General features: G+C 43.3%; 1 protein-coding gene across 4 annotated transcripts in view; it reads left to right on the forward strand.

Annotated features, from left to right (window-relative positions):
• Positions 1 to 245: 245 nt before the first annotated feature.
• Positions 246 to 26,343, forward strand: part of PRTFDC1 (phosphoribosyl transferase domain containing 1) — a 68,961-nt gene continuing 42,863 nt past the window's right edge. For all 4 annotated transcript variants that reach the window (XM_050939154.1, XM_050939155.1, XM_050939156.1 and 1 more), the window contains exons 1-3: positions 246 to 328; positions 10,985 to 11,091; positions 15,997 to 16,180. In XM_050939154.1, coding sequence (XP_050795111.1) covers positions 269 to 328; positions 10,985 to 11,091; positions 15,997 to 16,180 — 351 coding nt within the window. In that variant the 5' untranslated portion in view covers positions 246 to 268. The remainder of the gene's footprint in view (positions 329 to 10,984; positions 11,092 to 15,996; positions 16,181 to 26,343) is intronic.

Raw genomic sequence — 26,343 nt, forward strand, 5'->3', positions numbered from 1 at the left:
GGCGCTGCCCCTTGAGTGAGGAGCTAGGACGCGGGAGGGGTCCTCAACCCCCACAGGAAGGGCAGTAGCGGCCGGGCTAGGGGAGGGGGAGAGGCCGGGCGGGTAACACCCCTCCTCCGCGCAAGGGGGCCCGCATTGCTACATGCGGCGGCCTTCGCTCCCCGCAGGCCGACGCCTCCCTCCCGGCGAGCAGCAGCGCCGCCTCCTCCCTCCTCGCCCCAGCGGCTCCAGCGGTTCCGCGCCGCTCCCCTGGGGCTGGCGAGGGAAGATGGCCGGGCAGGGCGGCAGCAGCGCGGCGCCGCAGAGAGGCAGCGGCCGCGGGGTTGTGGTAAAGGAAAAGCTCCCCCCAGCCCAGGGCGGCGCCAGGGTAGCTGCCCGCAGTCCCCAGACCGCTGGGGAGGGGGGTCCCCTCGCCATCGCCGCTCCCCTTCCCGCCGCGCGCCCCAACGGCCGCCAGGCCTGGGCACCCCCGTCCCGCCCCTGGCGCCTCCGTCACGTCTCCCAGCCCGCCCTTCGTCCTCTGGACACGCTTCCCTCCGCCGCCCCGCCTCTGATGGCCCTGGGTATCCCCTCCCCCCGTTCTCCTGCCCCGTGCTTTGATCGCAGCGCCCTCCCCTCCCCAGGCCCCGCACCTCGCCCTCATCGTCCCTCTTCACAGCTTTTGTGCCCTGACCCCCGCTGCGCCGCCTCATTCCTCCGCGACCTTCCGCTACCATCTTCCCCTCTGGGCCCGTCTGCTGCTGCGCCCTGGCCTCGCTCCATCCCCCACATCTTCTCCTCATGGCCTTTGTGCTTTGGCCCTTCCGCCCTATACCCTGATCTCGTTCTGTCCTGGGCCTTGATTCCCCTCCTCCTCCCTGGTCCTTTTACACTTACCCTCATCTTTTCTAAACAGCCTTACTTTCTTGCACGTGAGCAGTGATTTCCCTACATTCCCCCTGGGGGGGCTGTTCACCCCCCCTGAATTTCCCCAACACCCTCCTCCAAGTTTTGTGAGCTAGTTACATACCAATTTAGTGACTGTTTGGAAATCTGAATTTAAACTGAAACATTAATGCACACTTTAAAAGCTCAGACAGTGAATGATAAAGTATGTGTATCTGAAAAAGTATAATAGATTTGAAAAGTATGAACATAGACTAGCTTCCTTGCTTCCTTATACAGCTGCTGTTTTTTATGATGTCAGTGCATTCATTTCCGTGATGTTGGCCAACCTAATAATTTCAAATGATGATTTGTAAGCAAAGTCTAAATGAGCACTCCCTGACAGCTAGTGATGAGCTGGGGCTGCGGGGAGAGGCTTCAGGGCCAGATTATATTTACATTCACACCTAATTTACCTAGGTATCCAGCAAACAGAGCTGTGTTGTCCAAGTGATAGATTTTGGCTGGAATTGGGTTACAAACCACTTGAATGTGGGGGAAATGGGGGATGAAATATTCTTATTGTATGAGTAAAGGGCAGTAGAACTGTACTTAGTCTGTGATGATTTGAAGGCACCAAGAGAGAGGGTGGGGACTTGTCCCTCTCCACTGATTAAAGACAGAGCTGATTAGGCTCCATAGATAGTCTTTTGTTCTGTTAAGTGACCACTGCATCTGAAATCACTGACAATCAGGTCTAAGTGCTTAGTCCTGTTGTGGGGATACTGTTCCTGTGGGTACAATGTTTTTGTGTAAGAGACAGCCCAGACTGCACTAGCAGTGAGGTTCCCCCACTGAGAGCTCAGCTGAAATCACTGAGAGCTGGTGGAACCTCAAGAGACCAATTTGCAGAGGTCAGGGTGGCAGCAGAAGGTGACTTTGCAGGGCCATTGGTAACAGAGGGGTGGAGTGAACCGTGGCACAATGAACAGCCGTGGCCAGAGCGAACAGTGAGCAGCTGGAGGAACAAGTAAGGTGCCGTCTTGTCCTCCACTTGGTAGATGAACTCATATGAAAGCACCTCTGAACTCTGAGTCTCCACTGACGAAAGACAACACTGGTGAGCCGGATGCGGTGGAGGGAAAAGTGAGGGGCACGTTAAATAAACATTTGTTTGTTGGACTATATTTTAGTCACTTTGCTCCAGAATGCTAGATTAGTGACTGGGAATGGAAACTTATATAAATATGTTTCCTAGTAGGCCAAGATTTTTAAAATGCATTATTTGCCAGGGTTGCTATCTCACATTGTTGCTATCTTGAAAGGTCATTATGTTGAGGAGTTTCTGTACTAAACATTTATATTATTATAATTAATTTTTACATAAGAATGGTCATACTGGGTCAGACCAATGGCCCATATAGCCCAGTATCCTGTCTTCTGACAGTGGTCAAGGCCAGGTGCTTCAGAGGGAATGAATAGAACAAGTAATCATCAAGTGACCATCCCCTGTTGGCCATTCCCAGCTTCTGGCAAACAGGCTAGGGACACTCAGAGCATGGTGTTGCATCCCTCCCATCCTGGCTAATAGCCACTGATGGACCTATTCTCCAGGAATTTATCTAGTTCTTTTTTTAATCCTGTTATACTTTTGGTCTTCACACCATCCCCTGGCAAAGAGTTCCCTGGATTGACTTTATATTGTGTGAAGAAGTACTTCTTTTTGTTTTTTTAAAACCTGCTGCCTATTAATTTAATTGAGTGACTGCTAGTTCTTGTGTTATGTGAAGGATTAAATAACATTTCCTTATTCACTTTCTTAACACCAGTCAAGATTTTATACACCTCTATCATATCCCCCTTAGTCATCTCTTTTCTAATCTGAAAATTCCCAGTCATTCTAATCTCTCCTCCTGTTTCATATTCCTGATCATTTTAGTTGCCCATCTCTGTACCTTTTCCAATTCCAATATATCTCTTTCGGGATGGGGTGACCAGATCTGCACACACTATTCAAGGTGTACACATACCATGGATTTATATAGAGGCAATATGATATTTTTGGTCTTACTATCTATCCCTTTCTTAATGATTCCCAACATTCTGTTTGCTTTTTTGACTGCCGCTGCACATTGAGTGGAGGTTTTCAGAGAACTATCCACAATGACTCCAAGATCTCTTTCTTGAGTGGTAACAGCTAATTCAGATGCCATCATTTTGTATGTATAGTTGAGATTGTTTTCCAATGTACATTACTTTGCATTTATCAACGCTGAATTTCTTTTGCCATTTTGTTGCCCAGTCACCCAGTTTTGTGAGATCACTTTGTAACTCTTCACAGTCTGCCTGGGACTTAACTATCTTGAATAGTTTTGTATCATCTGCAGATTTTGCCACCTCACTGTTTACCCATTTTTCCAGATGAATATGTTGAACAGTACTGGTCCCAGTACTGACCCCTCAAGGATACCACTATTTATCTCTCTCCATTCTGAAAACTGATAATTTATTCCTACCCTTTGTTTCCGATCTTTTAACCAGTTACTGATCCATGAGAAGACTTCCCTCTTATCCCATGATGGCTTACTTTTCAAAAGTCAATTTAAATTTTTTTTTTTAATTTTTTTTTTTTTTAGAAATCTAGACCTGTTATGTGTTTTGGTGTAACTTGCATTATTCTTATGTTAAATTTGCACCATCCTAACAAAACATTTACTTTATTCATATCTCTTGTATATATCTCATTGGTCCTGACACCCCCCCTGTAAATTCAAACACCCCTCCTAATTTCAACTCCTGGGGAAACCACTGACCGTGATCTCTCATCTCCTCCCTTCTGCCCTGTTTCTGGTCCCAGTTTTGTTCCCTCAACCGTTCTACATCTCAATATTCCGGCTTTGCTCTGATGTCTCCTTCCCGGCTGCCTCCCCCAACTTGTACTACTTACTCCAATCTGCTCTGCTGTGCCTTACACCAACAGTTCTGTGATTCATCCTCCACCATCTCCTCTTGCCCCCTCACCCCTGCTCCATTGACCCAGTCCTGTGTTCTGTCCTTGTATCTCTGAACCTACTTTGCTGCACACCATATTCCACTCTTATCACCCCTCCCTGCCTGGAGTATTTGTGAGTGGGTGGCTGCTCCAGAGAAGTCCTAGCAGCTCATCAGGAGCTGGGGAAGTTTGATTTCGTGTCCGTGCCCTCTGGCTGCAGCAGTTATGATGTATGTGTGCCCTTAGTGTGCTGGAAGCAAGCTGAGCAGTGACTAGCAAAATTGCCAAACATTACGGGACTACTGATTTTTAGATGGAAACATGGAATTGTCTTGGCTTGTGGATTCAATTGTCAATTGCATTTGCTGTAGAAACAACCTAGTGATAAAAATGCACTGTTGGGTTGTTCTTATTTTTCATCTTCTGTGCACAGAAGGTGGTAGTGAACTGCATAAACTATATGTTTTAGAAAGCACCATGAATATCTATGGGGCTTTATAAATTATGATAATAGTAAATGAATAAGATAAGTTTCCAAAAGTGAAAAATGTGTATTTCTTTGGGCCTATCCACATTGTAAAACAGACGCTGAAATACTTTTATTTTACAGTGTACTTGTGGCCAGTCAATGTTTTAACCAAGTGCCAGAACAAGATTAGAGACTATTAGCCATGATTTAACTAAAACTTTGGACAAGTCCTGTGTACACCACAAAACTGTGGTGGGGCTACTGTGTTATAAGTGTGTCCCCTGACAAGTGTTTTTACAGTTTAGAGCTAGGCCCTTGGTGTACTTAAATTAAACTTATGTTGGTCATTTAGATGGTAATCTCTGTAATAAATGCTATTACAAAGCTGATGACTTTGTTAGCACTGGAGCAAAGTGGAGACATTTCAAAGGAGATGGGCTTTGTAATGACTTCATTTCTTCTGTTCCATACACACATGAAAACAAAAAAAGAATCGTAATGCAACATTATGATTGTGAATTTAAACTTATGAAAGATAGAAAATGTTGTGGTTCTCACATTCATCTTGCCCGATCACACGAATTTACGTGGAAACAGAATTGGTTCCTTATTACATACATAAATTAAAATTACCTACTGTGTATAAACAATGTTCTCATATAGTCCACATTTAAAAGAGAGCCCCACTTTTTAAAACAAAATTACCATTTTTCCATTCCCTTGTGAAAGTTTTTTCAGTCCAGTGTATTTCAGTAGATGGGGATTATAAGGTATTTCCCGATTTTCACCCTGGTTGTTTTGACTGATAGCTTTCAAATATTGCTGTATATATTTCTATTTTCAATCATTTATTTCTCCACCAATTTTTTTTTCAGATTTGGCACAGCATTTGCTCCTAATATGAATTCTCTAAACACATTGATAGGGTTGTTAGACCTTCTGCAACTGTGTTATTGTGAACAGGACTTGCCCCCTAATGAAAAACCTTGAAGTTTTGAGGATGTATATAATCCCTTCTTCCTGTGAAAATGTGGAATGATATTGAGTAACTTTTTTTAATGACCAGATCCAAGCCCATTGCAGTCAGTGCAAAAACTCCTGTTGACTCCAGTGGTCTTTGGGTCATGCCCTTTATTTTCAGTTTTTAAATATTAATTGCAAGCAAATGATGATTTTGAGCCAGGCACAGTTCTCTAGGAAGTTGATGTTTTTGCTGCAGCTAAGTAGACATAAAGTAACGATATTGAGTATTTTTTTTTAATGACCAGATTCAAGCCCATTGCAGTCAGTGCAAAAACTCCCGTTGACTCCAATGATCTTTTGGTCACAAGAACATAAGAACAGCCGTACCGGGTCAGACCAAAGGTCCATTTAGCTCAGTATCTGTCCACCGACAGTGGCCAATGCCAGGTGCCCCAGAGGGAGTGAAGCTAACAGGCAATGATCAAGTGATCTCTCTCCTGCCATCCATCTCCACCCTCAGATGAACAGAGGCTAGGGACACCATTCTTTACCCTTCCTGGCTAATAGCCATTTATGGACTTAGCCACCATGAATTTATCCAGTTCCCTTTTAAACATTGTTATAGTCCCAGCCTTTACAACCTCCTCAGGTAAGGAGTTCCACAAGTTGACTGTGCGCGGTGTGAAGAAGAACTTCCTTTTATTTGTTTTAAACCTGCTACCTATTAATTTCATTTGGTGACCCCTAGTTCTTGTATTATGGGAATAAGTAAATAACTTCTCCTTATCCACTTTCTCCACATCACTCATGATTTTATATACCTCTATCATATCCCCTCTTAGTCTCCTCTTTTCCAAGCTGAAGAGGCCTAGCCTCTTTAATCTTTCCTCATATGGGGCCCTCTCCAAACCCCTAATCATTTTAGTTGCCCTTTTCTGAACCTTCTCTAGTGCTAGAATATGTTTTTTGAGGTGAGACCACATCTGTACACAGTATTCAAGATGTGGGCATACCATGGATTTATATAAGGGCAATAATATATTCTCAGTCTTATTCTCTATCCCCTTTTTAATGATTCCTAACATCCTGTTTGCTTTTTTGACCACCTCTGCGCACTGTGTGGACATCTTCAGAGAACTATCCACAATGATGCCAAGATCTTTTTCCTGACTCGTTGTAGCTAAATTAGCCCCCATCATATTGTATGTATAGTTGGGGTTATTTTTTCCAATGTGCATTACTTTACATTTATCCACATTAAATTTCATTTGCCATTTTGTTGCCCAATCACTTAGTTTTGTGAGATCTTTTTGAAGTTCTTCACAATCTGCTTTGGTCTTAACTATCTTGAGTAGTTCAGTATCATCTGCAAACTTTGCCACCTCACTGTTTACCCCTTTCTCCAGATCATTTATGAATAAATTGAATAGGATTGGTCCTAGGACTGACCCTTGGGGAACACCACTAGTTACCCCTCTCCATTCTGAGAATTTACCATTAATTCCTACCCTTTGTTCCCTGTCTTTTAACCAGTTCTCAATCCATGAAAGGATCTTCCCTTTTATCCCATGACAGCTGATGAGGGACCTTGTCAAAGGCTTTCTGGAAATCTAAGTACGCTATGTCCACTGGATCCCCCTTATCCACATGTTTGTTGACCCCTTCAAAGAACTCTAATAGATTAGTAAGACACGATTTCCCTTTACAGAAACCATGTTGACTATTGCTCAACAGTTTATGTTTTTCTATGTGTCTGACAATTTTATTCTTAACTATTGTTTCAACTAATTTGCCCAGTACTGACATTAGACTTACTGGTCTGTAATTGCCGGGATCACCTCTAGAGCCTTTTTTAAATATTGGTGTTACATTAGCTAACTTCCAGTCATTGGGTACCGAAGCCGATTTAAAGGACAGGTTACAAACCTTAGTTAATAGTTCCGCAACTTCACATCTGAGTTCTTTCAGAACTCTTGGGTGAATGCCATCTGGTCCCGGTGACTTGTTAATTTTGAGTTTATCAATTAATTCCAAAACCTCCTCTAGTGACACTTCAATCTGTGACAGTTCCTCAGATTTGTCACCTATAAAAGCCGGCTCAGGTTTGGGAATCTCCCTAACATCCTCAGCCGCGAAGACTGAAGCAAAGAATCCATTAGTTTCTCCGCAATGACTTTATAATCTTTAAGCGCTCCTTTTGTATCTCGATCGTCAAGGGGCCCCACTGGTTGTTTAGCAGGCTTCCTGCTTCTGATGTGCTTAAAATACATTTTGTTATTACCTTTGGAGTTTTTGGCTAGCTGTTCTTCAAACTCCTCTTTGACTTTTCTTATTACACTCTTGCACTTAATTTGGCAGTATTTGTGCTCCTTTCTATTTGCCTCACTAGGATTTGACTTCCACTTTTTAAAGGAAGTCTTTTTATCTCTCACTGCTTCTTTTACATGGTTGTTAAGCCACGGTGGCTCTTTTTTAGTTCTTTTACTGTGTTTCTTAATTTGGGGTATACATTGAAGTTGGGCCTCTATTATGGTGTCTTTAAAAAGGGCCCATGCAACTTGCAGGGATTTCACTTTAGTCACTGTACCTTTTAACTTTTGTTTAACTAACCCCCTCCTTTTTGTATAGTTCCCTCTTTTTAAATTAAATGCCACAGTGTTAGGCTGTTGAGGTGTTCTTCCCCCCACAGGGATGTTGAATGCTATTGTATTACGGTCACTATTTCCAAGCGGTCCTGCTACAGTTACCTCTTGGATCAGCTCCTGCGCTCCACTCAGGATTAAATCTAGAGTTGCCTCTCCCCTTGTGGGTTCCCGTACCAGCTGCTCCATGAAGCAGTCATTTAAAGTATTTTCAGTTTTTAAATATTAATTGCAAGCAAATGATGATTTTGAGCCAGGCACAGTTCTCTAGGAAGTTGATGTTTTTGCTGTAGCTAAGGCCTGGTCTACTTGGGGGTGGGGGGGTGTTGATGTAAGATACGCAACTTCAGCTACGGGAATACCGTAGCTGAAGTTGAAGTATCTTATTCCAACTTGCCTCCCGTCCTCAACATGCGGGATTGACAACCGCGGCTCCCCTGCTGATTCCGCTACCGCCACTCGCTCCGGTGGAGTTCCAGAGTCGACATGGAGCGCGTTTGGGAATCGATATATCGCGTCTAGATGAGACACGATATATTGATCCCCGATAAATCGATCGCTACCCGCCGATACAGCGGGTAGTCTGGACATACCCTTAGTAGACTTAAAGTAACCATTCTTAGACAAATAATATTTCTTCAAGGTGTAGTTTAGCATCACCAGACTGGCGTCAGAGATAAATATAGCAATGTATGAAAGTAGAATCCTCATAAAGATGCTAATGTAATAGAATAGGTCAGCAATCAACACATTTTGATATGCAAATTATTTGTGAAGGATTTATGATTCTTTATTGTAGTAGGTGAATCTGCTTGCAGAAGTTAGTTTTTACTCTTTAGTTGAGGATTCTATATAGCAGAAATGTACACTGTACCCCACAAAAGCAGTTCTCTAACCATTTGTTCAACCTTCTTTTTGGTATTCATGTGTTTGAACAATACAAAACTCCCTTGGGAATTCTGCGCCTCTGCACATGTGCAGACTTGATATCCCCCTGCAGATTTCTTTGCTTCCCTGCAGAAAAATGACTTCCTGATGGGGGAGTAAAGGGAAGCCACAAGAGCGATGTTTTGGGTTCCCAGGGCAGCCAGCAGAGAAAGAAATCACTGTGGGGCAGAAGGCGGGACTGGGTAAGACCTGGCTGGTGGCTCCAGTCCTGTGCCGGGCTCAGCGGCTAGTCTCGACTGAACTGGGGGGGACGAGGCTTCCTCTTGCCCTGCACAGCATTGGGGGCCGAGTCTGATCCACCCCCAGATTTCTCTCTCACCTGCAGGAAGCTCTGCAAACTCCCGCCCCCCTGTAACACACTTTCTGCACCCGTTGCTCCTCAGCTGCAGGAGGAGGGATTCCTGTTCAGGGAGCTGCTCCCGCATCTGCCCAACCCCCATGCATCTAGAGTCCCTCATACCCAGATGCTCCTGCTGAGCATCACCCTCCCTGTAATCAGACCCGTCCCTGTTGAGCCCCACTCCCACTGCATTTGAACCACCCCGATGAGCCATGCATACCTGGATCCCACCCCACCAAGCCCCAACCAGCTACACCTGGATCACTGCCCCACTCCCCCAGCATCTGAACTCCCCACTAGCCCCCCACACCCAGAACCCCCCGCTGAACTCTATCCCCCTCCCCTGTTGAGCCCCAACCACCTTCACCTTGACCCTGCTGCAGATTCCCATTACCTTTGCACCTGTAACCCCCCCCAACAGGCCCATGTGCATCCAGATACCCCCCGCACCCAGATCCCCCACTGAGCCACCTGCACTCAGATTGCCCCACACAGAACCCTCTCAACCCACACCTGGATCCCCCCACATTAAGCCCCTCCAGACTTGGCTCCTGCTTTGCTGAGCCTGCTTGCCCACACAGAGGGGCAGGGCCCAAGGGTGTTTGTGGGCCAGGCTGTATCCTTGCGCTTTGTCAGGTTGGGTGCAGCCTCATTGCTGAGTCCATGTCCCGGGGAGAGAGCTGCACAGTGATCTCCCACCTCTGTGGAGCCCATTGGCCTGTGCTCCCCAATGCCATGCTGGAGCCTCCACATTTATTTAACAATAAAATTTGCAGAATTTTTCAGAATTTTAAAATATTGTGTGTAGAATTTTAAATATTTTGGTGTAGAATATACATTTTTTGGTGCAGAATGCTCTCAGGAGTAAATACAAGGAATAAAGACAAGATATTTATGGGTACATATGACTGCACAGACAATTAAGAAACCCGTGAGGTGGCACTCTTTCCTCAAAGTCAATATTGAAACAAAGCTCCAGTATAGTTGCAAGAAGTTAGAGATGCTGTCTTTACTATGGGACTGTTGTAAAGCTTGCAGAACCGTTTCCATTACAATCCCTCCTTTTTACATCGTTAGAGCTTTCTGAAACATGACCTTTTGAACTGATATTTGTTCTGCTTGATTTCTGCCCGACATCTATAAACTTTTTGATTTCTGAGATTCTATATTAATCCAGTTCCTGGTTTTACAGGCAGATGGATGTGAAAAGCAGTACTAATACACATTGTAAAAATTCTTTCGAACATTAATCTTTTTTCTGTAAATAATTGGCATATACAGAATACCTGATGGTTAGTTTGAATGTTTTCTAGGCGCTCATTTCGGATGACCTGCATAAACGATTCACGGGTTCACAGTCATGCGTAGTGCAATCCTCTGAGACTTATGCAAATAAAATTAGGGAAAGACCACAGCATTTTTGTGACAGGTTGCTTTTTTTTTTTTTTTTAAAGAATGGTTACTTTTAGGGGTATTTAGAGAGTTAGCCTGATAGAAGTAGACATAATGTACCCATGATTAATAGGCACAGGTGAAGTGGTAAATTATCATCATGTATTTTTGATTACATGACCCTGGAGTTAATCACATGGATATCACCATATATGGGAAGGGTGTGTGCATAAGGCCAGTACAACTAATAGTAGTTGCTAATAATACTGTCAAATCCAATGTAAAAGGACATAGTCTAACATTGAGAATATGATAACAACTTTTTATATACCAAATACAATGAAAAGTTCTAATTATATTAACCTAATTTGCAGATTTCAGACGATTGGCCAGGCTACAGTTTGGATTTATTCACATATCCACAGCACTACTATGGAGATCTGGAATATGTGCTCATACCTCATGGTGTTATTGTTGACAGGTAAGAGTGCTTTGAATAGTACTATATAAGTATTTAACAGTGTTTTGTATACTTGTTATATAGACATAATTGGAGACTCACAAACAATTTATACATAAAATTACATACAAAAGAACTACTCTCAAATAATATTATGTAGATTTCAAAGGAAAGCACTTGAAATTTGGGAAATGCCAGATTTACAGTAGCCCATCCAGTCTTAATACTGCCACCTTATGTGTCCATCCTGCTTACTGAATGAGGCAGGAGTCTTGTGGGGAAGACTGTATCTGATCAAGTAATTAAAGTCTGTCATAATACATATGCACAAGAGGGCAGAATTAAAGCTGACATTTCCTAACCTTTTAGTGCTTAATTTGCAATCTAAATACGTTTTTTTAAATTTAGTTTACCAGGGTTTTTTAAAAGGAAAAAGGTAAAACCAGTTTCTATTACATGTAAGTGTAACAGCCCCCATTATGCATCATCAACAGGGGTTGAACCCTGGACTTTCATTGTTGTAGCACAGACTTCTGTCACATGATCTACAGGACTGTTAGCTCATAGCAAGAGAAGGTTGTTATTCCCAGGGTTGGGGATGGGCCAAGTGCTGGGTCGGAAGGGTTATTGGAGGAAGTCTATCTCCACTCTCTTCCCTCCACTACAGCAGCTCCCATCTGTTCACAGTGCTGTGTCTACTGTTGCTGCTCTTGCTTTTGCACTGGTGGCAACTCCGCTCTGTAGAGTGTTCATGTTCAGTTATTATTTTGGTATGCTGCCAAAATTTTTCTGCAGTGCTTACTTTACAGAAGGGAAATGCTGACTTATATCTCAATAAACCTGAATGGAATTGCATGTAAAAAGAAAAGACACCTCTTTGCTTGAGAACTTTCTCCCTACCCCATTTGAAAGGCCTGCTGCAAACAATGGAGGAGTTGGAGCTTCTTAAAAGAATCATAGAATATCAGGGTTGGAAGGGACCTTAGGAGGTCATCTAGTCCAACCCCCTGCACAAAGAAGGACTAATCCCCAGACAGATTTTTGCCCCAGATCCCTAAATGGCCCTCTCAAGGATTGAGCTCATAAGCCTGGGTTTAGCAAGCCAATGCTCAAACCACTGAGATATCTCTCTCTCCCTAAGAAGGTTGAAAGAATCTATCATAATGGAAAGTGTTAGGAAACGTAAATATAATGGCTGCTACAAGCTCCCCCGTAAGAACACCCAACTACTCAAAGCTGTGTCTACATTGGAGTTGTCAGCTGTTTATGAAAACAGGTGTCAATTATAGCTCTCCTTCATTCTGTTCCTCCAGTCAGTGTAGAAGTCCGTTGTTCCTTTATTGTGATTACAGTTAGTTGACTAGAACAGGAGTACTTGTGGCACCTTAGAGACTAACAAATTTATCTGAGCATAAGCTTTCGTGGGCTACAGGCCACTTCATCAGATGCGTAGAATGGAACACACAGTAAGAAGATATATATACATATAGAGAACATGGAAAGATGGAAGTTGCCATACCAACTCTAAGAGGCTAATTAATTTAGATGAGCTATTATCAGCAGGAGAAAAAAAACCTTTGTAGTGGTAATTAAGATGGCCCATTTCAGACAGTTGACAAAAAGGTATAAGGATACTTAACATGGGGAAATAGATTCAATTTGTGTAATGACCCAGCCACTCCCAGTCTCTATTCAAACCCAAGTTAATGGTATCTAGTTTGCATATTAATTCAAGTTCAGCAGTTTCTCATTGGAGTCTGTTTTTGAAGCTTTTCTTTTGCAAAATTGCCACCTTTAAGTCTGTTACTGAGTGACCAGAGAGGTTGAAGTGTTCTCCCACTGGTTTTTGAATGTTATGATTCCTGATGTCAGATTTGTGTCCATTTATTCTTTTGCATAGAGACTGTCCAATTTGGCCAATGTACATGGCAGAGGGGCATTGCTGCCACATGATGGCATATATCACATTGGTAGATGTGCAGGTGAACAACCCTGTTGGTGTGGCTGATGTGATTAAGTCCTATGATGGTGTCAATTGAATAGATATGAGGACAGAGTTGACATTGGGCTTTGTTGCAAGGATAGGTTCCTGGGTTAGTGTTTTTGTTGTGTGGTGTGTGGTCTCGTAGAGTTGGTATGGCAACTTCCACCTTTTCATGTTCTCTGTATGTATATATATGTTCCATTCTGTGCATCTGATGAAGTGGGCTACAGTGTAGCTGTAGCCCACGAAAGCTGATGCTCAAATAAATGTGTTAATCTCTAAGGTGCCACAAGTATTCCTGTTCTTTTTGCGGATATAGACTAACACGGCTGCTGCTCTGAAACCAGTCAGCTAACATCATATGCTCAACTTTCCTTCTTACTAGGATATAACTGTAAATTTGGTTAAAATTGTTGAACTCTGTTGTCTCTCTCCACACCAGGAAGACAAACCTGAGCTAGAGCAAGGAACAGGAGTGAATTTACTTTGAGTTTCATTGTCAAATATATGGCTGAAACTCATTGTGTAGAGAGAGATCAAAACTGCAGAAAATCCTTGTAATGAGAATACAACTAAATTTTGTCCATATTTTATATGTAAGCTGAGGCTTAATAAGTTCCTGTCTGCACTAGAGTTTAAACTCTTTCAAAATATTTTAGTAAAGTAATCTAGATAGTTATGATTTGTGAAATACTTTAACATAATTCATTCCTTTCCACTCTGATCAGTTAAATTATGTTAGCACCCTGCCAGTAAAAATGAAGGTTAAGCATTTTTTCTTGAAATAGCTGGAATTCTAGTGTAGGAGAAGGCTCAGGGACAAAATGTCAGGGTCTTTTCAAGTTGAAATAATACATAATGCAAAGTATATAATCTTGGAACACTAAAGCTGGTGTACAAGGAGATATTTAAAGGATTATTCAGGATTTTATTTCTGTTTCTGTCAACATGCTTGAAATGTAAAAGTGGCCTAAAGCCACCCATTTCTTTACCAGATTATCAAAATGTTTTGAGTATCTAGCCTAAAAAGTTGTGAAAAGTAGCTTTATGTCCACCCAATTACACAAAACAACAAAAACCCTCTAAGAAGTTAAAAAAAAAAATAAAGACAGGAAAGGAGGGGGTGTAATTTATAAACAGAGGGCTAGAAAAAAAATATGAGTAAACACAGATCACTAAGTGTCTTCCCTCACTCTCTCTGTGAAAGACTTTCCCATTATTTCAGACTTTTCTTTAGAGGAGGTAATGCTGAAGACGATGGAGAAAAATGCAATTATCTCACTATTTTTACATAAACAAAAGAGGAACTTAGATGTATTTAGGGTCAGACTAGATGATATAATAGTCCCTTCATACCTTAAAATCTATGAATATTCACTCTTGATCTATTTTTGGTATATAGAATTTATTCTTTGCATTGCATAGATATGAAACTGAAAGAAACTTGACCTTTTTAAATTGTAGCTATGGTAATTTATTGTTGGCAACAGAAATAAGAAAAATGAAAAGAAATATTGTCCTCTCTGGAGTATATTCTTCCCTTACACATGCTGTGCACATACAGTAATTTCCAATGATGTTTTTTTGTATATATGTAGAGAAAAACAGACTCCTATGTCACTGTGGATCAGCAAAGAGCAGTTTATAGTACAAATGTGGTAGTGAAATCCATATGGTAAATTACAGAATCATAATAAATTGCATTTGGCCTACACCTCTGATTTCATCATCTGCACTCTGGCCACCAGTCCATCTTTATTGGGACTACACTATAATTCCAAGTAGCTACTGTTTTTATAAGCAACCTGAAAAAATTGTTTTTCTTCTTCTCGACCTAGTGTAGGATTTTTCCTTAAAATTGCACTGGTCTGAGGTACAGGATGGCACTCTTGAATCTTGGATCAGTACAGGTTTCAGGTCTGCTATTTCACAAAGCATCTTTGCTAGAGGCTAGACATGGAGGGCTAGTTTTAAAAAATAACAAATGATTTTTGAGTGTTTGACCATTTGAGACACCCTAAAGAGGCCTGAAAATTTCAGAAATGCTGAATCACGTACCCTCTGAAAATTGGACCCATTTAAGATATTTTCAGATGGGCTTACCAAAATATGAGGCACCCAAACTCACTAGTTAGTTTTGAAGATTTAAGCCAAGAAGTTTATCCCACATAAAAGCTGGGATCCTACTCATTCTGATATGCCACATCCTGTTGACAAAGGAGACACACTGTCAATAAGAATATAGATCAGTAAATTATTAGATCTTTAAATCCCCAAAGTAATCAGTAAATAACTCTGACTCTTCTTATCGAGCTATGTGACCTTGGGCAAGTCACTTAGCTTCTCTGCATCTACGTTTGTCTTGTCTGCAAAATGGGGATAATGATTTTACCCTTTGTAAAGTGTGTTGAGATCTCTGAATAACATTATATGTGTCACTTGTAAGTATTTTTATTTATTTATTTATTTTACTAAAATGTAAGTGTAGCTTTTTCTTTAGTCTATGAGTTTATATAATTTCTGGTGTTTTTCTTCTTTATCTTGCACCTTTTAAGCAGTTATTCTTAGCAGTTTGCATAACAAAGTGTGTGATCGTAGAGAGAGACTTTACATGAATGTGGGATGCAGTGTAAAGCTGATGGCCTAGTTTGCTCAATCACCCAAAAAGTCTCCTTTATAATAATAATTATTGCAATATATTATTCCAGTTGTGCAATCAGGGGAATGTGTCTAGTGATAATTCCCAGCCTGTGTCTGAATCTTGTATTGATCAGATTCCTTCTTGTATCTGTCTGTCGTGCAGCTGATCAAAAGCCCACTAAAGTCAGTGAGGGAGTAGAATGGGCTTCAGATCAGGCCATGCATGATTTCTAGATATTTTTGTATAACTCCATGAACAACCTATGGTCTGCACCTTACATTATATTTATCCTTTATTTCAGGACAGAATGCTTGGCCAAAGACATCATGCAAGACATTGGAGACAATAACATTGTGGTTCTCTGTGTACTTAAAGGTGGCTACAAGTTCTGTGCTGACCTTGTGGAGTACATTGAGACTCTCAGTAGAAATTCAGAAAGGTCCATCTCCATGAAAGTTGACTTTGTCAGACTGAAAAGTTACCGTGTAAGTCAACAGCTCAATTATGTAGATTATTTATAAATTAATTAGTGATTTGATTCCAGTAATAAAATAGAGGTTTGTAGATGAAGAATGTAAAAAAAAATTACATAATACATTTGCAAAAAGGATCAGTTTGAAAAATTCCTTTGTTTAATTTTTTTTCCTTTTTCCCTATAATGCATTAAACATATGGTTTTACTAACTTAATGGATAAATATGAGTCATGTATGAGACATCTTAAAGATAATTATTTTTAACTTGCGTGGTTTTCATTTCTGCATTCAGAAATTGACTCAAGCATCGAGTCATATAATCTATCAGTCAGCTGTGTTTATTTTCTATGAAGCCAATTTCATATTCTTTCATTTTCCACCCCCTCCAGTAATTCTAAATCTTCCTCAATTTTTGCAGTTAGTTAAAGAAGAGAAAAATTATTGAAATATTTTACTGTGTGTCATAAAAATGGAAAGTATATACAATAGCAATCTGTACCACTAGATGATGGTGGTGCTTTGTTGTAAAATTAAATAAGACATTTGGTCAAGTCCAGTCTTAATGTCAGAGGCTAGAGCCCTCATTAACTTGTGAGGGAGTTATGTAATAGTGATCCACTGATTTTAGTATGGTAATACTAATAATGGCCTATTTGGAGCTACATCTTTTTTGGAAGCATGTTATGATTTCCATTTTCATAAGCTGCAAATTTGAATTCCATCCTGCATTTCATTATCTATAGCAGTGGTTTTCAAACTTTTTTTCTGGCAACCCAGCTGAAGAAAATTGTTGATACCCGTGACCCAAAGGAGCTGTGGGGATGAGGACTGAAAGGTGGGGCCAGGGAGGAAGGGTTTGGGGTACAAGAGGGGGTCAGGGCTCTGAGGTGGGGCTGGGGATGAGAGGCTTGAGGTGCAGGAAGAGGTTCCAGGTTTGCAGGCACGGGTTTGCCTCAGGTGGCTCCCAGTCAGTGGCACAGCAGGGGTGCTAAGGCAGGCTTCTTGCCTATCCTGGCACTGCAACTGCGCTGTGCCCCAGAAACAGCCAGCAGCAGATTCAGCTCCTAGGTGGAGGCATAGAATATGAGGGTTGGAAGGGACCTCAGGAAATCATCTAGTCCAACCCCCTGCTCAAAACAGGCCCAATCCCTAGACAGATTTTTGCCCCAGATTCCTAAATGGCCACCTCAAGGATTGAACTCACAACCCTGGGTTTAGCAGGCCAATGCTCATACCACTGAGCTATCCCTCAGGCATGCAATTGGCTCCGCACATCTCTCACCCGCAGGCACCGCCCTCACAGCAGAGCCAGTGCTCGGGGTGGGGGCAGTGTGCGAAGCCTCGTGGCCCCCCACCTAGGAGCCAGATCTGATGCTGGCCACTTCCGGGGCACAGGACGGTGTCAGAACAGGTAGCTGGACAGCACTGCCAACAGCACTTTTAACGGCTCAGTCAGCGGTGCTGACCAGAGCCGTCGTGACCCAGTGCCTTACATTCCTTGATCCAGTACTGGGTCATAACCCGCAGTTTGACAACCGCTGATCTATAGTATGAGCCAAATCCTAGAAATAGTTTACAGCTCATGTGGCAGGGGCTGCACACTAGAGATCTGAGCAGGGGGTTAGGGTGAAGTAAGAAATACTTTCCCCTTCCATTAAGGAGTGGCAGTAAAACCTCTGTGACCTCTGTGCAGCCTCAGGATTAGTCAAATACCCGGGTCTCTATTCCATTGGGAATGGTTTGTGCAACCGCATAGTCACAGATCCAGTGACATCAGCCCTCTTGTGACCTTCCAACCCCATCCTGAACACTTGATGCAGTAGAACAACACTGATTCCACTAGGTGATCACAGTCCTAGTGGGGTGAAAATTTGGCCCTTGGACTGTAAAAGGAATTTTCCAAATGAAAACCAATTTGAGACATGAAGCACATGTATAGTAAAAAGATGTCACCATTTTTTAATTATTTAACAGTATGCAAGTAAAGTCTGAGAATTAGCTAAAAGCAGTGGGGGAAAAAAACTTTGTCTTATTTGAGGGCACATAGAAATTAAGTGAATTTTCAAGAGGGTTATATACATAGTTTACACAAATACTAGATTAATATTGAAGTGCTGATTGTTTACATTGATTTTACTTTAGAGGGGCACCTGGCAGTTGTTCTATTGGGCTACCCTTCATCATAAGAACATAAGAACGGCCATACTGGGTTAGACCAATGGTTGATCTAGCCCAGTATCCTGTCTTCTGACAAAAACAACAAGGAGTCCTTGTGGCACCTTAGAGACTAACAAATTTATTTGGGCATGAGCTTTCATGGGCTAAACCCACTTCATCAGATGCATGGAGTGGAAAATACAGTAGGGTATAATACACAGCATAAGAAAAGCTGGGAGTTGCCTTACCAAGTGGGGGTCAGTACTAACGAGCCAATTCAATTAAGGCAGAGTGGACTATTCTCAACAGTTGACAAGAAGGGAGGAAAAATCACTTTTGTACTGCTGAGTTCAATGTAAACAAGGTGACCCATTTTAAACAGTTGACAAGAAGGTGGGGAAATTAGTTTTTGTAGTGACCCATCCACTCCCAGTCTTTATTCAGGCCTAATTTGATGGTGTCCAGTTTGCAAATTAATCCCAGTTCTGCAGTTTCTCGCTGGAGTCTGTTTTTGAAGTTTTTTTGTTGAACAATTGTTTCTTAGTCTGCATTTTTTTCTCTGCCACTTTTTCCTTACTCACTTTGTCCATTTTATTTGCTGTTGGATTTTTATTGTTCTCTAGTTGTTCTACTTTCTCTAACGCACTCAGTTTCCACACACTGTTCTTCTCACATAATTAACCCTGCTTCCTTTTAACATTTCTTCACTAACTGTTCCTTGTTTCTCTTCTCTCAAGGGTACACTGCAGCTGTCACTACACTTTCGTCAGCTGTATCCTTCTCTCTGTTCAACTGTCCAAATTCATGAGCCATTTTCAACTCCTATAAAAACTGGTCATATTTTGATGAGTTGTCTTGTTCCAACTTCAGCATTCAGTACTAAAAGGTTAGTCAGTTATAGACATGTGTCATAAACAGATAGTTAAGGGTTAACGTCTCTTTTACCTGTAAAGGGTTAACAAACAGTGAACCTGAAACACCTGACCAGAGGACCAATCGGGAAACAAGATACTTTCAAATCTCGGTGGAGGGAAGCCTTTGTTTGTGATTTTGGGTTTTGCTTTGTTCTCTCAGGGTCCTGAAAGGGACTAGATGCGCAACCAGGTTTCTTGCCAATCTCCCTGCTACAGTCTCTTATATATTCAGAATAGTGAGTATTAAGTAGAAAAGGCAGTTATAGTCTTTTGATTGTTTTCTGTATTTGCAAATGTGTATTTTGCTGGACAGATTTTAATTGGTATTTGTGCTGGGGGGAGACTTCTTTCTAAAGTTTATAAGCTGAAAGACCCTGTAATATTCCATCTTGATTTTACAGAGTTTTCTTACTTTTTTCTTTCTTTTATTAAAAGCTTTTTCTTTTTAAAAGACCTGTTTAATTTTTTCCCCTTATTAAGGCTCAAAGGAACTGAGTCTGTACTCACCAGGGAGTTGGTGGGAGAAGGGAAGGAGGAGTGAGGGAGGAAAGGTGAATTTCCTCTGTGTTTTAGATTCACGGAGCTTGAATCTGTCTATCTCTCCTCTATAGCCCAGGGAGGGAAAGCCTGGGAGGGGGAGAGAAGAGGGAGAAAAAACCTGATTTCTCTGTGTTGTGATTCAAGGAGTTTGAATCACAGTGATCTCCTAGTGTAACCAGGGCGGGAAAGATCTGGGAGGAAGAAAGGAGTGGGAGGGGAAATGGTTTATTTCCCTTTGTTGTGAGACTCAAGGAATTTGGGTCTTGGGGTCCCCAGGGAATGTTTTTGGGGGGACCAGAGTGCCCCAAAACACTATATTTTTGGGTGGTGGCAGCCTATCAGATCTAAGCTGGTAATTAAGCTTAGAGGAATTCATGCTGGTACCCCATCTTGTGGACTCTAAGGTTCAAATTGGGGAATTGTATCATGTCATGGTGTGCAGCGTTGGGATAAGAATCCAAAAGCCAGTAGGATTATTATTTTTCTTCTTTTCTCTCTGCTAGCTGTTTGTAAGCAGGGGAGAGGGTTTTTAAAACTACAGCCAGAAAATTTTTTTTTCCTTTTCTCCTTTCTGGTTGTGCATAGAGACTGCCTGCAGGCAGAGACATTAAAGTTTACCGAGGGTCTTTTGTTAAACAATGAGACTCCAACTGAGTCAAGAGGAACTCCAGCAAAACACATTTGCAAATCAAAGGTTTTTCTTTTGTTCTAACTTAAACGTGAAAAACTAGTTAAAAAGTGTTAGAAAGTCTGTTGCCAAGCAACCCTGAGCTGCAGCATTTCAGGTACTGAGCAACAGGGGGCAACCAGCACAAGAAAACAGGAACCATGAGTTCCAAAAAATCCTTGAAGCAGGAACAAGCGAAGAAAGAAGCCACAGAAAGAGACAACGAACATAAAAGGAAGATGGAACTAATAAATGCAGAAATAGCCAGGGAAGAGGCAGCCCACAGAAGAGAGCAAGAAGCCAAAGACGCGGACCACAAAAGAAAAATAGAGGTCCAAAGGGAGGCACACCAGCAGGCCATGGAATTAGAACAGGCTAAGCAGAAGAACACAGCCAATCCTACCAACCCTTCATCAGTTAGTGTTCCACATCCCAAGAAATTTCCCTTCTACAAGGCAGGTGATGACACTGAGGCCTTCTTAGAAAATTTTGAAAGGGCCTGCCTTGGGTACAACATCTCTGAAGACCAGTACATGATAGAGCTGAGGCCACAGCTCAGTGGACCCTTAGCAGAGGTGGCGGCTGAAATGCCTAAGGAAAACATGAATGATTATAAACTTTTTCAAACCAAGGCCAGACTCAGAATGAGGATAACACCTGAGCATGCCTGTCAGCAGTTCAGAGCCCTAAGATGGAAACCAGATGTGTCATTCCCCCGACACGCCTACCACATTGGAAAGACTTATGAGGCCTGGATATCAGGAACAAAGGTTAACAATATGGACGAGCTGCACCTCCTAATACAAATGGAGCAGTTCTTAGAGGGTGTCCCTGAGGAAATAAAAAGGTACATTCTAGATGGAAAACCCAAAACTTTAACCGAGGCAGGGGAGATTGGAGCCAAATGGGTGGAAGTGACAGAAAAGAAAAAAGCTACTGTCAAGGGGAGCGAATACCACAGGGGGCACACCGACAATAAACCCTACAACCGAGGACAACCCAAGACCCCACCTACAACCCAAGGAAAGCCGCAGACTCCCTATTCTCCCACCTCACCAGTCTCCAGTAACCCACCTCGACCCAGTGACCAGTCAGCTGGGCGATGCTTTAAGTGTAATGAACTGGGACATATAAAGGCCAACTGCCTCAAGAACCAACTGAGTGCAGTTCAATACACCACCATCACACCAACGATCCCCAGGCCCAGATGCCTCTCAAATACCCTCGGAGCGAAGGGAAACTTTGAGAGTGGGAGGAAAGAAGGTTATTGCGTGGAGAGACACGGGGGCACAAGTGTCAGCTATCCACCGATCCTTGGTGGACCCCAAATTCATCAACTCAAAGGCCCAAGTGACAATTTACCCCTTCATGTCACAAGCTGTAGACTTGCCTACAGCTGAACTGCCTGTCCAGTACAAAGGCTGGTCAGGAAAGTGGACTTTTGCAGTCTATGACAATTATTCCATCCCCATGCTACTGGGGGAAAATTTGGCCAACCAGGTAAAGCGGGACAAGAGGGTGGGAATGGTTACACGCAGCCAAACCAGGCAAGCTTCCAAACCCATTCCTGTTCCTGAGCCGTCCACAAGGGCCCCGTCCATGTTACCAAAGAGCCAGACCGAGGTAGTGGACCCGGATCTCCGGCAAACAACTGAAACAGCCACAGTGCCTCCAGTCCCAAACCAGGAACTGGAAAAGCAACCAACACCAGAACCGTTGCCAGCGCTAACGCCAGCACTTGCAAACCCATCTTCAACCCCAACGCCAGAGGGTGCCAGAGGCCCTGAACTGGCAGAAGCCGCAGACAATCAACCGCAAGAGGCGCCTCCAGAGCCTGAAATACCACCTGGTGCACCAGCAGAGAGCGGTTCACCAGCAGCAGAAATAACCCCATCACCTACATCGCTTCCAGAGGGACCAAGCCCAAGTCCACAGTCCCAGGAAGAACTGGTGTCTCCAGCCTCAAGGAAACAGTTCCAGACTGAGCAGGAAGCAGATGACAGCCTTCAGAAAGCTTGGGCGGTGGCACGGAGCACCCCACCACCTCTCAGCTCTTCTAATCGATCCCGGTTTGTTGTAGAACAAGGACTTTTATACAAGGAGACTCTTTCTGGTGGACACCAGGAAGACTGGCACCTGCAAAAACAGTTGGGGTTCCAGCTAAGTACCGGGGGAAGCTCTGAAGCTTAGCCCATGATCATCCCAGTGGCCATGCTGGGGTGAACCTAACCAAAGACAGGTTGGGGAAGTCCTTCCACTGGGAGGGGATGGGCAAGGACGTTGCCAAGTATGTCTGGTCTTGTGAGGTGTGCCAAAGAGTGGGAAACCCCAAGACCAGGTCAAGGCCCCTCTCCTGCCACTCCCCATAATTGAGGTCCCATTTCAGCACGTAGCTGTGGATATTCTGGGTCCTTTCCCAAAAAAGACCCCCAGAGGAAAGCAGTACATATGGACTTTCGTGGACTTTGCTACCCGGTGGCTGGAAGCAGTGGCTCTAAGCAACACCAGGGCTAACACTGTGTGCCAGGCCCTAACAGACATTTTTCCCAGGGTAGTTTGGCCCTCCGACATCCTTACAGAGTCAGGATCTAATTTCCTGGCAGGGACCATGGAAAAAACTGTGGGAAACTCATGGGGTGAATCACTTGGTTGCCACCCCTTACCACCATCAAACCAATGGCCTGGTGGAGAGGTTTAATGGAACTTTGGGGGCCATGATACGTAAATTCGTGAATGAACACTCCAATGACTGGGACCTAGTGTTGCAGCAGTTGCTTTTTGCCTACAGGGCTGTACCACATCCCAGTTTAGGGTTTTCACTGTTTGAACTTGTGTACGGCCACAAGGTTAAGGGGACATTACAGTTGGTGAAGCAGCAATGGGAGGGGTTTACGCTTTCTCCAGGAACTAACATTCTAGACTTTGTAAGCAACCTACAAAACACCCTCCGACACTCTTTAGCCCTTGCTAAAGAAAACCTAAAGGATGCTCAGGAAGAGCAAAAGGCCTGGTATGATAAACATACCAGGGAGCGTTCCTTCAAGGTAGGAGACCAGATTATGGTCTTGAAGGCGCAACAGGCCCATAAGTTGGAAGCATCATGGAAAGGGCCATTCACAGTCCAGGAGCGCCTGGGAGCTGTTAACTACCTCATAGCATTTCCCAATTCCTCCCTAAAGCCCAGAGTTTACCATGTTAATTCTCTCAAGCCCTTTTATTCCAGAGACTTACAGGTTTGTCAGTTTACAGCCCAGGGAGGAGATGACGCTGAGTGGCCTGAAGGTGTCTACTACGAAGGAAAAAGTGACGGTGGCCTGGAAGAGGTAAACCTCTCCACCACCCTGGAACGTCTGCAGCGGCAACAAATCAGGGAGTTGTGCACTAGCTTTGCCCCATTGTTCTCAGCCACCCCAGGACGGAGTGAACGGGCATACCACTCCATTGACACAGGTAATGCTCACTCAATTAGAACCCCACCCTACTGGGTGTCTCCTCATGCCCAAGCTGCTATAGAACGGGAGATCCAAAACATGCTACAGATGGGTGTAATCCGCTCATCTACCAGTGCATGGGCATCCCAGTGGTTCTGGTACCCAAACCAGATGGGGAAATACGCTTTTGCGTGGACTACCGTAAGCTAAATGCGGTAACTCGTCCAGACAACTATCCAATGCCACGCACCGATGAACTATTGGAGAAGTTGGGACGTGCCCAGTTCATCTCTACAATAGACTTAACCAAGGGGTACTGGCAAGTACTGCTAGATGAACCTGCTAAGGAAAGGTCAGCATTCGCCACCCACGCAGGGGTGTATGAATTTAATGTGCTTCTTTTCGGGCTGCGAAATGCACCCGCCACCTTCCAGAGGCTAGTAAATGGTCTACTAGCAGGACTGGGCGAATATGCAGTTGCCTACCTCGATGATGTGGCCATTTTTTCTGACTCCTGGCCCGAACACCTAGAACACCTGAAAAAGGTCTTTAAGCGCATCAGGCAGGCAGGACTAACTGTTAAGGCCAAAAAGTGTCAAATAGGCCAAAACAGAGTGACTTACCTGGGACACCAGGTGGGTCGAGGAACCATAAACCCCCTACAGGCCAAGGTGGATGCTATCCAAAAGTGGCCTGTCCCAAAGGAACAGGTCCAATCCTTCTTAGGCTTGGCCGGGTATTACACGTGATTTGTACTACACTACAGCCACATCGCTGCCCCACTGACCGACCTGACCAAAAAGACCCAGCCGAATGCCGTTAAATGAACTAATAAGTGTCAGAAGACCTTTACCCAGCTTACGGTGGCGCTCATGTCTGACCCTGTGCTAAGGGCCCCGAACTTTGACAAACCATTCCTAGTAACCACAGATGCATCTGAGCGTGGTATAGGAGCAGTTCTCATGCAGGAAGGACCGGATCACAACTTCCATCCTGTCGTGTTTCTTAGCAAGAAATTGTCTGAGAGGAAAAGTCACTGGTCAATCAGTGAAAAAGAATGCTACGCTATGGTGTACGCCCTAGAAAAGCTACGCCCATGCATTTGGGGACGGCGGTTCCAGCAACAAACCGACCATGCTGCGCTAAAGTGGCTTCATACTGCCAAGGGAAACAACAAAAAACTGCTTCAATGGAGTTTAGCTCTCCAAAATTTTGATTTTGAAATTCAACACATTTCAGGAGCTTCTAACAAAGTAGCTAATGCATTCTCTCTTGAAAGTTTCCCAGAATCCACTGGTTAAAAATTGTCCTTAAAATGTAAAAAGTCTTGTAGTTTACATGCTTAGTAGTATATGTAAAGGTGCATGTGTTGTATTAATCTGTTTATTCTGAAGTTCTAGGAAGAAATCACCGCCAGTGAGGTTCCCCCTGTCTGCAATTTGAGGGACGTGTCATAAACAGATAGTTAAGGGTTAATGTCTCTTTTACCTGTAAAGGGTTAACAAACAGTGAACCTGAAACACCTGACCAGAGGACCAATCAGGAAACAAGATACTTTCAAATCTCGGTGGAGGGAAGCCTTTGTTTGTGTTTTTGGGTTTTGCTTTGTTCTCTCTGGGTCCTGAAAGGGACTAGACGTGCAACCAGGTTTCTTGCCAATCTCCCTGCTACAGTCTCTTATATATTCAGAATAGTGAGTATTAAGTAGAAAAGGCGGTTATAGTCTTATGATTGTTTTCTCTATTTGCAAATGTTTATTTTGCTGGACGGATTTTAATTGGTATTTGTGCTGGGGGGAGACTTCTTTCTAATGTTTATAAGCTGAAAGACCCTGTAATATTCCATCTTGATTTTACAGAGTTTTCTTACTTTTTTCTTTCTTTTATTAAAAGCTTTTCTTTTTAAAAGACCTGTTTAAATTTCTTCCCTTATTAAGGCTCAAAGGAACTGAGTCTGTACTCACCAGGGAATTGGTGGGAGAAGGGAAGGAGGAGTGAGGGAGGAAAGGTGAATTTCCTCTGTGTTTTAGATTCACGGAGCTTGAATCTGTCTATCTCTCCTCTATAGCCCAGGGAGGGAAAGCCTGGGAGGGGGAGAGAAGGGGGAGGAAAAACCTGATTTCTCTGTGTTGTGATTCAAGGAGTTTGAATCACGGTGATCTCCTAGTGTACCCAGGGCGGGAAAGATCTGGGAGGAAGAAAGGAGGGGGAGGGGAAATGGTTTATTTCCCTTTGTTGTGAGACTCAAGGAATTTGGGTCTTGGGATCCCCAGGGAATGTTTTTGGGGGGACCAGAGTGCCCCAAAACACTATATTTTTGGGTGGTGGCAGCCTATCAGATCTAAGCTGGTAATTAAGCGTAGAGGAATTCATGCTGGTACCCCATCTTGTGGACTCTAAGGTTCAAATTGGGGAATTATATCATGACAACATGATAGGTAGAAAGGGGTAACTTTTAATTGCAT

This window comes from Gopherus flavomarginatus, chromosome 2 (genome assembly GCF_025201925.1).
Source record: "Gopherus flavomarginatus isolate rGopFla2 chromosome 2, rGopFla2.mat.asm, whole genome shotgun sequence".
Lineage (NCBI taxonomy): Eukaryota > Metazoa > Chordata > Testudines > Testudinidae > Gopherus > Gopherus flavomarginatus.